We start from the raw sequence: 14,978 nt of genomic DNA on the forward strand, positions 1-14,978 counted from the left end.
GAAGCCATGTTCAGAGTATCAGTTGAGTGAGTCTTGGCTAAGGGTGTTGAGCCAAGTGCAGATCTGTGGGAAGCCACAAGGGAATGATCACATGACAGTGTTAGCTGGCAGATTATAACTGTTGGTGCATGTTAGGACTCTAGCCTAAGAAAGCCCTTACCTATGAATAATGATCCTAGGTTTCTGAAGTTGCCTGCAAGCTTTGCCACACCTGGTCTTGCTGTAGTGAGCAGAGCCTGGTGAGGAAGGGGTGGAAACCGTTCTCTTCATGCACTAGCCTCCGTATCTGTGTCTGAAGTATGTGGCCTTTATTTAGCTTAGGCTTTTTTTTGTTTTTCAAGGCAGGGTTTCTCTGTGTAGCTTTGGCTGTCGTGGAACTTGCCCTAAAGACAAGGTTGCCTTCAAACTCACAGAGATCCACCGGCCTCTGCCTCCTGAGTGCTGGCATTAAAGGTGTGCGCCACCATGTCTGGCTAGCTTTGACTTTTTTTTTTTCTTTTTTCCTTCTTTTCTTTCTTTCTTTCTTTTTTTTTTTTTGTTTTTTTTTTTTTTTTTGGTTTTTTAAGACAGGGTTTCACTGTGTAGCCTTAGCTGCCTCTGCCTCCCAAGTGCTGTGATTAAAGGTTTGTACCACCACGCCCGGCCTTCTTTTTTTTCTTTTTTTAAAGATTTATTTCTATATTATGTATGCAGTGTTCTGCCTGCACGTGTACCAGGACACCAGATCTTATTGTAGATAGTTGTGAGCCACTCTGTGGTTGCTCGGAATTGAACTCAGGACCTTTGGAAGAGCAGCCAGTGCTCTTAACCACTGAGCCATCTCTCCAGCCCCTAGCTTTGACTTTTAAACAAATCCTAGCATCATGGTACCAGCATGATAGGTTAGTGGATAATGACCTGAGTTCTGTCTGTAGGACCTATATGGTAGAAGGAGAGGGCCAGCTCTCACCAGTTGTCTCCTGATTTCATACGTGTACCATGTAGCACACCCATGTATGCATATACATAATTGCACTAAGTAAATGTAATACAAATGAAAAATATAGCAATAAATTCTTAATGTACAAAATTCTACACTTCCTCCAGCAGTCCCCATACGATAGGCCAGGTGTCCAAAGTCAGAACAATGTTTGGAAAACTGTAATGCAGACAGTGGCAGTGCTGTTCCCATAGTACATCTGTCATAAGTAAGTATACAGAAAGTAGACTTGTCCACGTGTTGATGAACACACCTCCTTGTATAAAGTAAGGTGTGCATAGGATAAAGCCAGCTCTCTGTTGATGTGTGCTCTTGATGCTTTACCAGCGTCCGTAGCCTATGCACCAGGATAGCTATAAGTGTAGCCCAGTGTAAAACCATAAACTTACTTAAAATGTTATGTTTTCTTTTACAAACTTTTTTTGGGGCTAACTGAGTTGTATGGTTCTTGAGTGTGGACTTGCTAGATGACAATGTCTTGTTTTGACAAGAGGTAGGATACACCTTCAAGCATTACTTAAGAAGGGTGCTGTGCCATGAGAAAGTCATCAAGGGATGTTATGGGATCTTCCACGGGACTACACTTTCTGTTCCAGAATGTTTGTAAGACTGGATCCAAGGAGAGCAAGGCTAGTAGGCAAGGCTTCTCAAAGATCCTTTCACTTTAATATTCTGCCCTCTTTTCTTGTTGGTAACAGTATGATGAAGGCAGCAGTGTCCCCTGCCACAGAACTCACTGGCCCTTGTCCTTGTTAGTTTGCAGAGAGCTGGATGGGCTACTCGGGTCCTGGCTATGGCATCCTCAGCTTGGCGGTCTCAGAAAAGTTTATCTGGTGCTTGGACTACAAAGGCGGCCTGTTCTGCAGTGCCCTGCCTGGTGCAGGGCTGCGCTGGCAGAGGTTTGAAGATGCTGTCCAGCAGGTGGCGGTCTCTCCTTCAGGTTGGCCTCCCAGCTCTCATTTCCCAACCCCAACCCCATTCCTAGCTCCCAGGGCAGCTCTCCTTTGGCAGGGGCATACTGTCAATGGATTGGCCTTCCTGCCAGCTCAGTCGGGTTCTGTAAAGATCTCAAATGCTTCCTTTGACACTGGTTAGGGTGATGGGTGTTAACATACTTGCTTGAAATTTTGGTTTTTTTATTTTATTAATTGCAGTGATAACAAATGAACATATTTTTGTAAGCTACCCAAATAATTTGAGTGTTGAGGCTTTTTAGTCATGTTGGCACAGGAAATCCTCATAAAAATAACATATATTTCTGTTTGTCAGTGTTGCGATAAAGCAAATAAACTAGTGAAGACAGGCCTGTGGATGTGTGTTGGATATGTTCCAGTCATCTCTCCCTGACTGCAGTAGGAAGGGGCCTCAGACTTTCATGCCATTGTCTAGCATTTCAGTGAGCCCAAGGAGACTTTTTTTTTAAACACAGTTCTGCTAGACTGAGATAACTTCCTTATCTATCTAGACTCATTTACTTGTTAGTGTTTTGGGGGTTTTGTTTTGTTTGTTTGTTTGCTTGCTTGCTTGGTTTTGTTTTTAGACATGGCATTGCTGTATAGCACAGTCTGGCTTCAAACTTTGTGTCCTCCTGCCTCAGCGTCCCAAGAGCTGGAGTTACATACATGACTCCCACTATGATTCATTTGCATTTTCCTAAAGCTAGAAATGTGTTTATCTGTTCTGTAGCAGTAGGCATCATAGCAGAGAAGCAAAAGAAAGGAAGGTCTTGTTTTCGGGGTTGTTTGCTCACTTTCTTTCACTGCTTGCTTGAAAATTATTTTCCCCTGGAGACAGCTGAGATAATAGCCCACTCCATTAGCTGGCACTGTGTAATTGTATATCTTCATGTTTTTTTCCTGTTTCTGTCACATACTTTTAGGCTCAGGTTCATCCTCTTAGCCACTTAGATATGTTGATTCTCTACTGATTGTATTAATTATATTTTAAGTTCCCAACCATTCCTTGGTTGCTCTGGTTGGAGCTGACTGTCTCTGTGAGATCATTTTTCTCAGCTGAGACGACCATCTTCAGGACCCACAGCTTTGGATGCCTCAGGCCCTAGGCCATGTGGTGATGGAGGGCAGGGTAGGAGCCTGCTTAGAGGGCTTGTAGGCTCAGCTTAAGCTCACTCATTCTTTGGTGGTTCCTCACCTGGACTGATGTCAGAGTTTCTTCCATCTGCGGTGCCTCTCGCCTGCCTTCCACCTTCCTTCACCTCATTTATCCATTCCTCGGAATTCTTTTGAATGAAAGCATGCCACCCAACTCAGGTGCATAGCTTTCACATAAGTGGTCCAGAAGAGGCCCTTCCCACTGAGTCCCCAAGGTCAGTGTCTGGGCACTAATTGTGCCTCAGTGTCAGTGAGCACTCACCTAATTAAACCTACAATACTGTCACTTCTCTCCCCCGTCATGAGTGACGGCCTCTTGCCCAACTCCATGCTGCATGGTGGTTTCTTCTCACATCTAGCCTTTAGATCAGTCCCAGATGATGGAAATGACCCATTTGTCAGTTGAGGAGAGTGAGGCTTGGTCACGTTCATGGGATGTCCAGCTACACACGGCTGCTGGGTTTAGGCTCTCCCTGAGTCAGAAGCAACATGATGTCTTTTGGAAAGCTGTCCCTGCAGTGCAGATGGAGCGTCTGTGCAGGTGAATTGCATGTTTGTTGAGCAGTGAGTAGCTTTTTTTTCCTTCTAGGGACCCTTCTCTGGAAGATTGAACAGAAGTCTAACCGTGCTTTTGCCTGTGGCAAAGTCACCATCAAGGGGAAGCGTCACTGGTATGAGGCTCTGCCCCAGGCTGTGTTTGTGGCCCTGAGTGATGACACAGCCTGGATCATCAGGACCAATGGAGATGTGTACCTTCAGACAGGTAGTCAGGGGCCATGTGCATTGTCTGTGACGTGCTGAGTCTGCAGCTGGTCACTTTTTGAGAGCAATCACAGGATGCAGAGACTGAAAACCACGTTAAGTGAGAACATTTCTAGGAGCACTGTGGTTGCCGTGTGAGAGCGATGTCCCCCTTCCCCCTGCCCCCGACACAGGTTAGACCTGGACACGAATGAACAGACGACTGAGTGCCGTGCACAGTGCCGTGTGGGCGCAGAGCCCTACGGTCCTGCGGCTGCCAGTGCCTTCTGCGCGTACCCTGCAGTATCCCGTCCTAGAGGAAAGAGTAATAGGCACAGCTTGACAGACATCTCCCTTTTTCCCGAGCTAGGTCAAAACCCAGCATCTATACACATCTTTACATGTGGATTCAGGGGGAAAACAAGAAGTAATTTGCTGTAAATAGCAGATTGATTTGTCGTAGAAAACTGCCCTTAGGGAAACCTTTAGCTGCTACAACTGCACAGAGGGACTTGTTTATTAAAAATAAACTGTAATGAGTCAGTGTTTGTGTACTGTCAGTACAAGGGGAAATGGCCTGGGAGCAGGAGTTATGTGTGGGCTGTCCATAGGCCATGCTGGATTTACATGAAGATTGATCTAGTCAATACTACTGATTCTGAGAGCATGGTTTCATCTTCGGAATGAACCGTCAGCTCGGAATGGTTCTCCACACTAAAGCTTGTTGCTCATCTGACTCTGCCGCAGATGTGGAGGAGCGTGTCACTTGGTAGGTGCTGTGCCCACTTCATGATTATATGTGAGCTCTAGCCTTCAGCTTAGTTAGCCCTCGTGTCTTCAGTGGACTAGGCCCTGTGATACACACATGCACATCTAGCTTGCAGGGTGTTGGATTTTGGTCATGGCAGGAAACAGGATGCTTTGAACTTACAGGTAAGGAAGGAGCAGGTGGCCTCCCAGCCATGGTGCAAGAGCAGTCACCAGAGCTGTTTTCATATTTCCTGTCCCTTCCTGGAACTGCTGGCTTGGAATCTGGGGTTGGCAAAGATTTGCAGAAAGAAGTTCTGTGGGCAAGTCCATGTAGTTCCGTACACTGCAGGTCCCTTGTGGTTATACTACTAGGACCTACTTGCTGGATAAGGCTATCGAACATGGCATTTAGATACTAGCTGGCCTGCCTGCTCCTGTGGTAGCTGCCTTTGACCTCATTTACTGACAGGCCTCAAAGAGGTGAAGGGGAGCTTGCTGGAGCTCCACTCTGTCACAGGCTTTTCACTGACAAGTCTCAGGTTTCACCTGGGAAATAAGGATTTGCACTCTAGCAGTGGAGCCCCCCACGCTGGCGAAAGCAGAGCGGGAGCAGATCTACCTGAGCCCAGAGGCTCTGTGAAGCTGAGGAGCCCCTTGTTTCTCAAGGACCACAGTCTTGCTGGCGGAAGGAAAGCCCTCTGTGCTCTTGTAGGCTGACTGTTCTCCTGCCTTTGGCTTCCCTGTCTTGAGAACTTGCTAAGCTACTTTGGAACACCAGAACACTTTGAATTGTATTTTTTTCAAAGATTATTTTATTTATTGCATATGAGTGCTTTATAGAAGAGGGCAGCAGATCTCATTATAGATGGTTATGAGCCACCATGTGGTTGCTGGGAATTGAACTCAGGACCTCTTAAAGAGCAGGTGGCGCTCTTAACCACTCAGCCATCTCTCCAGCCCCTTGAATTATATTTCTTTACTTTCCAAATGACATCCAATTTTGCCTCAGACAGATGCTACATGGAAGCATAATTTACTCTTTTTTGCTATTGTTGTTGATAAAAATCTTAGGAAGGAAAGGTGTCTGTTAGGAAAGACAGTAGCAAAGACAAAGACTCCCAGGTCAGAATGGGGTATGGCATGCTGCTGCTCAGTCTGTGGGGTTCCTCCCTCTCACTGCAGGTCTCAGCGTGGACCGACCCTGTGCCCGAGCCATGAAGGTCGACTGCCCCTACCCGCTGTCCCAGATCACAGCCAGGAACAGTGTGGTGTGGGCACTGACGGAACAAAGGGCCCTCCTGTACCGGGAGGGCGTGAGTAGCTTCTGTCCTGAAGGGGAGCAGTGGAAGTGTGACATTGTCAGGTATGGGCCCAAGCAATGTACATTTATCTCTGACCAGTTACTTAGGTGAGCTTTTTCTGGCAAAGCCAACCCCTGTGGGTTCCGTGGTGAAAGAGTCATTTGTCAGTCAGTCTTGACAGACCTGTCTTGGGAATATTCCGTGTTCCTCTGCTGGTAGACTGCTGGTCAGAGGGGTTTGGGGTAGAGCTCAGTTGGGAGAGGATTTGCCTAGCATGCATGAGGCCCTGAGTTCCATCCGCTGTACTACATGAACTGGGCTGAAAGGCACATGCCTGTAATCTCATCACTTAGGAGATAGAGGCAAGAAAACCACAAGTTCAGCGTCATCCTCAGCCTTGGATAAATGCAAAAAACAAGTGGGGACCTGAGCATCAGAGAGTCACCAGTTCTCATGGTCTCCATTCAGAGCTACCTGCTGTCACATGCTTCTGTTGAGAGTCTGAGATGGTGTAGCTGCAAATGCTTATTGTATTTTTATCCTGGTCAGTTGAAATTTGTTCTGGACTATATCTTACTTTTTACCATTTAAGATTTGGGCCAGGTAGTGGTGGCACACATCCTTAGTCCCAACACTCAGGAGGTAGAGGGAGACAGATCTCTGAATTCCAGGCCAGCCTGGTCTACAGAGGAAGTTTCAGGATAGCCAGGGCTACACACAGCAACCCTGTCTTGAAGAAAAAAAACAAAACCCAAAACAACAAAAAAGATTTGGTGCTTATGCATACCAAATCAGGATAAGTTGGTTTGGGTTAGCTAGCTAGGAAATCTTCAGCCCTCCAACTCTGTGGGAGCCATGCAGCAGCCAGTTGGGTACCAGTCGTTGTGAGGACACTAAGCAGGATGGAGAGCACAAAGCAGTGAGGAGCTGTGGATTGCCTGCCAAGGCTAGCCTCAAATGAGCCCCAAGGCTGCCGAGGATGTCTCCAGATGGAGGAAAGGGAGGTAGACACATCAGAGATGACAGTGTCTGCCCAGAAACAGTGGTACACCACAGCCTGGCACGTGGGGAGAGACAGAATGGAGAAATGAGGTGCTCTTGGCCTAGGTGCCTGCTCACTTGTGACTGGTAGCTCTGTTGTTGTTATTTTGTGAGTTTTCCTCACCATCTGGGCCTTTAGTGTGCCTTTCCAAAGCAGCCATGTCTGCCATGTCTGGACAGTGTATATTGCCCAGCAGTGTGACTTGGACTCACAGTTCCTCCTTGCCAGTCAGGAATCCACTCCTGTAAACATTCTTCTCAATGCCAAGCCTGTGCAGTGAGGTAGTCTTCCTAGACGACACCCCCTGGGTGGAGCTGATGCTCTGCTCTCTCACTTTCAGTGAAAGACAAACTCTGGAGCCTGTCTGCATAACTCTCGGAGATGAGCACACGCTCTGGGCCCTGGACATTCATGGGAAGCTGTGGTTCAGAACTGGCGTGGTGCCCAAGAAGCCCCAAGGAGATGATGACCACTGGTGGCAGGTAAGTGACGGCACTTCTGTGGCCTGGAGACCCGCCCTTCCTGCTTCCTCTCTCTGCCTTGCTCTTAAAGAAATTAGTAATGGATTCAATTAGTAATGTTTACTTTTTAGTGGATGAGACTTAGCTGTGGTTGGGTATATTAAAAACACACACATGAGATGGCTGGAGAGATGGCTCAGAGGTTAAGAGCACTGTCTGCTCTTCCAGGGGTCCTGAGTTCAATTCCCAGCAACCGCATGGTGGCTCACAACCATCTAGAATGAGATTGGGTGCCCTCTTCTAGTGTGCAGGCATACTCGCAGGCAGAACATTGTATACATAATAAATAAATCTTTAAAAACACACACACAAACTTTCCCTCATAGAAAGTAACTTTAGAGCTGAAATTTATTTATTTAAATATTGTTTAGGCATTCATCACTGTAGGCTAAATAAACCCAGCAACATCTATTGAAGACCTGGGTAATAATGATGTTTAATTCTGAACAAATGTTCTAAGAAAAGAGACCAAACAATAGGTCTGGAAACCCAACCCATAATTAAAGCTCATCTCTCACTTGTTTGAAAGGCCTTTAAGGAACTGATCCTTCAGCAGGGAACTAAGCATCTTCCCACATGTTGCCAGAGAGGAGACGGGGGTGTGGGGGGGTGATCAAGCCAGCTTTCTATGTAGCATGGCTTCAGCCCAACCTTTGGTGGATTCTGCAAGGAGCATCACTTTCCCCTGTTGGTACCAATCGGGTGTAAACTTTTGCCCACCCCTCCACTCCCACCCGACATGTTGGGCCTAAAGCTGCTCCAACAGATGTGCAGTGTGATGCCTCACCTCTTACGTCTCCTTAGCTCAGCCTTTATAACCACCTCAGGTTTGCCTAATGAGGCTTGTCTTAAGCATGCTGCTTTCTTTAGTCTTTCAAATTATGTATATTATTTGATATTCTAGGTAATATTTGAGATATATGATTTTAAAATACCTACCATTATGAATATGCACATGTAAACAGCACATAAGCATATATACATACCTGTATGGGCTAAATTCTGGTGGGATTCTTTGCATGGGTATGTGTATAATGTGGTTGTGTGTATGCATATGTGTCTATGCATGTAGCATCCAGAGTTGCTGTTGGAAATCCTACTTGATAGCTTTTCACCTTATCTACTGAGGTAGGGTCTCTTGCTGAACCTGAAGCTCACAGACTTAGCTAGTCTAGCTAGCCAGCTTGAGCCAGGGTTCTAGTCTCTGTCTATTTGTTTTTTATTGGTTTTTCAGGACAGAGTTTCTCTGTGTAGCCCTGGCTGTCCTGGACTCACTTTGTAAACCAGGCTGGCCTCAAACTCACAGAGATCCACCTCTGCCTCTCGAGTGCTGGGATTAAAGGCGTGCACCACCATACCTGGCTTGTCTGCCAGTATTTATATGGATGTTGGGGTTCCAGACTCCAGTCCTCACACTTGTGTGCTCAACACTTTGTCCACTGAGCCTTGTTTTGTTAGTTTTGCCTCTTGTGCTAGGTTTAAGCCTGGGCCATACTCTACCATGCACTGTATCTCCCAGCCCTTAAAGTCAACACAAAGAAAGCTCTGTATTCATAATACAGAATACACAGAACTGGGCAGACTGTCATGAGGCACAGAAGCAGTGCAGTAGTCCTATGCTTTTTTAAAATTTTTATTTACCTTTACTTTATATGCATTGGTGTTTTACCCGCATTTATGTCTATGTGAGAATGTCCGAAGCCCTGGAACTGACGTTACAGACAGTTGTGAGCTGCCATGTGGGTCTTGGGAATTGAACCCAGGTCCTCTTGATGAGCAGTCAGTGCTTCTAGCCTCTGAGCCATCTCTCCAGCCCCATTCTGTACTTCCTTTGTGGCTCTAGAAGTAATTATGTTTAGCTGCTAGGTCTTTCCTTTCTTTTTCAGCTGGAGACCTGCTTACATGTCTATCTGTCTTGGGTATCATAAATGGAGTGTGGCCTTGGCATAGTCACTGCCAGGTCTCCAGTGAGCAGCCCTGACCCTGAGTTGCACAGCATATGCACTTGAGTGGAGCTCACTCTCACACAGCAGGCTGGACACAGAACTCAGGGTGCTAAATGTGGCCACAGGCTCTGCAGTGGGGCTCTTTATGCCATTTCAGTGAGGACAGTGCACCCAGCCAACCTGTTCCTTCACTCACAAAAGGGCAGCATCTGTGTGCAGTGATTCCTTTCATGTTTGTTTTTGGGGTTTTGTTTTGTTTTGTTAGTAATTTAAGTTCTCTGTAAAACTTTCACTTAACATTTAATTGTGTGCCCTGGGAATGGATCCTAGGAATACGGTGTTTGTGCCAATGTCTGTGATAAATCCAATAGGCAAAAACACTAGAGAGAAGACGACAGGGCTGCTCATCGTGTTAACATGCCTGCTAACCCTGAGAACCCGCGCTTGGTCGCCAGGGCCCACACGGCAGGGTAGAGAGTGACTCCCAAAAGTTGTCCCTCTACATGCATGCTGTAGCTTGTATGCCCACACACAAAATAATACAGAACTAGAAATAAGTGGAATATAACTTTAAAATACTGCAGTGAGTTCTGCAGAGCCAGGCTTCCACCTGCTTCGTAAATAGCTCTGGCACATAAAGCTTTGGCTGAGAAAGGGCTCGAGAGACGGCTCCAAGGTGAAGAGCATTGGCTGCTCTCTCAGAGGACCCAGGTTCAGTTCCCAGTGCCCACATGGCAGCTCACAACTGTCTGTAACTCAAGTTCCAGGCATTCTGATACCCTCTTCTGGTCTCTGTAGGCACCTGCTCTGCATATAAATATTAATAAATAAAATTTAAATAAATAAAAATTGCTGCCGGGCAAGGGAGAAGTTTTGTTGAGGAGACAGCTGTCCCAGAGTGTCTCTAGAGGTGCTTTTCAAGAAAGTTGTTGAGTGAGTCACAGACCCAGATGGCTTCCAGAATCTCAGTCTTCTTGCTCACACTGATGTCTGACAGAAGTGTAATGGTCATGTTTATAGCTTAAGTGATTGCATCACACAGCTGATAGACTTTTTAATGTTTATATGATTCTAAGTATTAAATATTATTGTTATTAGAAGCACCTGAGTTTAAAAACAAAATTGTTTTTTTTTATCACTGACTAGAATAAAAGGTTTCTTACGTGAGGTAGGTGCTATTTAATCACAAAAATAATACATACTCAAAACAGATCTATGTAATATAAAAGAAAAACCAGGCGAGAGCATTTTCTTCCTTTCCCTTAAGTGCAGCCTGAGGACATAATGAGAGCTGCTCACTAACCAGTGCTGTGCAGAGGTGCGTGTGTGGGCTCAGGCGCTGGGCGGGTGTGGGTGTTGCCTTTGGAGGCGGGTGGGCCTCAGAGCCTGCCATCAGGACTCACTCAGCTGGTTCCCTTTCTGCAGGTGAGCATTACGGACTATGTGGTATTTGACCAGTGCAGCTTGTTCCAGACCATCATGCATGCCACACACTCAGTAGCAACAGCAGCTCAAGCGCCTGTGGAAAAGGTAGCAGATAAACTGCGCATGGCGTTTTGGTCTCAGCAGCTTCAGTGCCAACCCAGCCTACTGGGGGTTAACAACAGTGGCGTCTGGATCTCTTCAGGGAAAAATGAGTTCCACGTTGCTAAAGGAAGTCTCATAGGTGAGTCAGTTACTTGGGTTTTCACATTATTTTTACTTTATTATCTTATTTTTGTTGTGTAGGTTTGTTTTGTGGTGGTTGGGATCTACTAGGGCCTCACAGAATACTTGGTGGGAGATTTTCAGGTCTCCCCTGAGGTAATAGAATGCTGTTAGGGACTGCTATGACGGAGGCACTCCAGGCTTTGTGGTCTCCTTCCTTCCTATTTTCTTTTTCTTTTTCTTTTCTTTTTTTTTGTTTTTGTTTTTGTTTTGTTTTGTTTTTTGCATTTGTTTTTTTTTTTATTAATTTATTCTTGTTACATCTCAATGTTTATCCCATCCCTTGTATCCTCCCATTCCCCCCCCTTGCCATTTTCCCATTATTCCCCTCCCCTATGACTGTTCCTGAGGGGGATTACCTCCCCCTATATATTCTCATAGGGTATCAAGTCTCTTCTTGGCTACCTGCTGTCCTTCCTCTGAGTGCCACCTATTTTCTTCTTCATTTTGTCGTTCCTCAAACTTGGTCTCTGGACAGTATGTAGTCACTTTGCTGTGGAAACTTGGTATGCTATAATAAAAACAAATGGAGGAGCCAGGTGGTGGCAGCGGCGCATGCCTTTAATCCCAGCACTCTGGAGGCACAGGCAGATGCATCCCTCTGACTGCAAGGCCAGCCTGGTCTACAATGCGAGTCCAGGACAGCCAAGGCTACACAGAGAAAACCCTGTCTTAAAAAACCAAACCAAATAAACAAACAAATGGAGGGATAAAGAGATATCTTAGTGGTTAAGAGCACTATGTTTCTAGCATTGCATGGAAGCTAACAACTATCTGTAACTCTGATTCCAGTGGCTCCAACTAACCTCAGCTGTAGGCACCACACACATGTGGTTCATAGACATATGTGCAGGCAAATGGAGTTTTTTTGTTTTTGTTTGTTTGTTTGTTTGTTTATAGTAGTTTTTGTTTGAGTCAAAGTCTCATACAGTCCAACCTGCCAGACATGTACCATTATACTTGGCTGCAGCTTAATTTCAAAGTCTATTCTGGGGTGGGCAGTGATACGGCCCTGCAGGTAAAAGCTTATACCACAGAAACCTTACACCTGTGTTCAGTCCCTAGAACCCATTTAAAAAGGCAGGTGCAGCCAGGCCTGGTGGCACACGCCTTTAACCCCAACATTTTGCAAGCAGAGGCAGGCAGATCTGAGTTCAAGGCCAGCCTGGTCTACATAGTAAGTTCCAAGTCAGCCAGAGCTATGTAGAGAAATCCTGTCTCAAAACAAACAAACAAACAACAAAAAGCCAGATACAGGGGTCTGGAAAGATAGCTCAGACCTTAAGAGCTCTGGCTGCTCTTCCAAAGGTCCTGAGTTCAAGTCCCAGCAACCACATGGTGGTTTACAACCATCTCATAATGAGATCTGGTGCCCTCTTCTGGCCTACAGGAGTTACATGCATGTAGAACACTATATACATAATAAATAAAATCTTTGAAACAAACAAACAAAAAAAGAGGGCCGGTGTGGTGGTGCATGCCTTTAATCTCAGTACTTAGGAGGCAGAGGCAGGTGGCTCATTGTGAGTTCGAGGCCAGCCTAGTCTACAAAGTGAGTCCAGGACAGCCAAGGCTACACAAAGAAACCCTGTCTCGAAAAAAAAAAAAAAAAAAAAAAACAAAAGAAAAAGAAAAAAAGAGCCAGATACAATGATAGCTGATATCAGCATTCCTATTAGGAAAAGGGGGAAGGCAGTGACAGAAGTGGCCAGAAGTTGACATACACAGCCCAGTGGCAGTAACAACAATGGAGACCTTGCCCCTAAAACAAGGTGAAAGGAGAAAAGTTAACTCTTGAAAAGTTGTCCTCTGGTAGCCGGGCGTGGTGGCGCACGCCTTTAATCCCAGCACTCGGGAGGCAGAGGCAGGTGGATCACTGTGAGTTCAAGGCCAGCCTGGTCTACAAAGTGAGTCCAGGATGGCCAAGGCTACATAGAGAGACCCTGTCTCGAAAAACAAAAACAAAACAAAACAAAACAAAAAAAAAAACAAAAAACAAAAACAAAAAAAAAAAAAAGAAAAGAAAAGTTGTCCTCTGATCTCCACACACGTCATTACACACTTGTGCACATAATCCATGAAGAATCTTTTTTTAAAAGGGTATGTACTTGGGTACAGATGGCTCAGCAGTTAAGAATATGAGGGCAGGAGTTCAGATCCCAGCTCACATAACAAGTCAGATGTCCTGTGTGTGCCTGTGACCTAGCAGCAAAGTGGGTAGAGGCAGGAGAATATTTGGGGCTTCCTGGCTTCTAAGTTGGCAAAGGGAGTATGATGCCCAGGATCAGTGAGAGACCCTGTCTCAAAGTAATGCATGGAGAAAGACAGAGGAGAACACCCAGTGCCCTCCTCTGGCCTTCATGCACTCCCACACTGATACATTGTATACTCTCTCATACACACACACACACTTACACACACACACATACACACACATGCAAAATGTTTTTAAATTCCAGCAAACATACAGAGTCTACTGAGAGAGAATAGTCCCATTTACAGTGGAGCCATGTAAGATGCTGGCCATATCTGTACATGAGCTGGGTATTCATCTCTGAATGACTCCACCTTGATGGGCTTCCTCCAGCTTTCTCCCCTGTGGCTTCAGGGAACAGGGTGTGGCTCTTGCTTTTCTTGATGCTTAGAGAAATGAGTAGCTCATGCCACTTTGTTTAAGGACACTAGAAACCATTGTAAGACCTTTGAAGGACTATAGAGCTAGTCTAGAGCAAAACTAAGGTGTTAAAGTTTTATTTTGTTTTGTTTTTCCTTAACCTTATATTTATTCTCTCTAGGAACTTACTGGAAAAACGTTGTTCCCCGGGGAACAGCTTCTGCCACAAAATGGGCCTTTGTGTTGGCTTCTCCTGCTCCTACCCATGATGGTAAGTCAGCCTTAGACCAGCTAAGAAACCTGGTGCACAAGGTAGTCAGCAGATGAAAAGTTGAGACCGTCATCTGACTGTGGCCCTGTGGGTGTGGAGGTGTGGCCTCATAGACTCTGAGAGGGGATATGGCAGTGTCCTGGGCCATCAGCCCTATGAGCTGACTCTGAGGCAGTGTCCTTTGGAAGGAGGTCACCATGCAGCAGCTGACTCTCAGTGTCAGCTAGTATGGCCATAGCTTCCTGAGGATCTTTCCCATTTCTTCTAGATGATTCTGTGCCACCTCCAAACAGCTTTATTCTACCATGCTTATTGCTGCTGGCTCCCCTTTACCCTGTAGAGGTCTTATGCCTCAAGCTTAGCCTAAAGAGGTAGAATTCCTGTTGGTCCATGTCTAGGCAGGACCCTGAGCTCCTCAGAGAACTAGTGGGGCTGGGGCCCTAGGCAGGCAGGTGGCGAAAAGCTAGAATCCCTTCCCAGGGCTCTGTGGAGGGCTAAGTGAGAAGAGGCCATGAGGCCTATGATGAAGAGGAGACAGTTTGCTCCTCTGAAGCCGTCTGGTAGGACTGACCACAGTCCTACCAGGAATCTCATAAGATAGTAAGCTATTTCCTGAGTTTAACACAGTTGTGTTTGGCAGCAGCACCTGACCCTAGCTGGAAGAAGGTGGCTTGCAGTCTTCACTGATGGTCTGCTGTGGCATACACGTGTACTACATGTCTGCCATTGCACTTTCCTGGAGAGCTCCCTGGCCCTTCTGGCTGACTCAGACTATTTTATTGAGGTTTTTAAGTTCGGGGGGGTGGGGTGCAATTGGAGAGATGACCCCATGGTTAAGATCAGTGGATGCTTTCCCAGAGGACCTGGGTTTGATTACTAATGCCTACACGGCAGCTCACAACTATCTGAAATTACTGTTCCAAGAGACACATGTAATACTTTCTGCCTTCCATGGCATGGGTATTAAGCATACACGTGGTGCAGATATACATACA

The 14,978-nt window shown here is 46.0% G+C and overlaps 1 protein-coding gene across 1 annotated transcript in view; it reads left to right on the forward strand.

The window, feature by feature from the left end:
• The window catches only part of Tecpr2 (tectonin beta-propeller repeat containing 2), an 89,948-nt gene that overhangs the window by 43,598 nt on the left and 31,372 nt on the right, over positions 1 to 14,978 (forward strand). The window contains exons 10-15 of the mRNA XM_051151635.1: positions 1,736 to 1,919; positions 3,680 to 3,853; positions 5,764 to 5,944; positions 7,265 to 7,406; positions 10,817 to 11,057; positions 13,894 to 13,983. Coding sequence (XP_051007592.1) covers positions 1,736 to 1,919; positions 3,680 to 3,853; positions 5,764 to 5,944; positions 7,265 to 7,406; positions 10,817 to 11,057; positions 13,894 to 13,983 — 1,012 coding nt within the window. The remainder of the gene's footprint in view (positions 1 to 1,735; positions 1,920 to 3,679; positions 3,854 to 5,763; positions 5,945 to 7,264; positions 7,407 to 10,816; positions 11,058 to 13,893; positions 13,984 to 14,978) is intronic.

This window comes from Acomys russatus, chromosome 1, assembly GCF_903995435.1.
Source record: "Acomys russatus chromosome 1, mAcoRus1.1, whole genome shotgun sequence".
NCBI classification, from domain to species: Eukaryota; Metazoa; Chordata; class Mammalia; order Rodentia; family Muridae; genus Acomys; species Acomys russatus.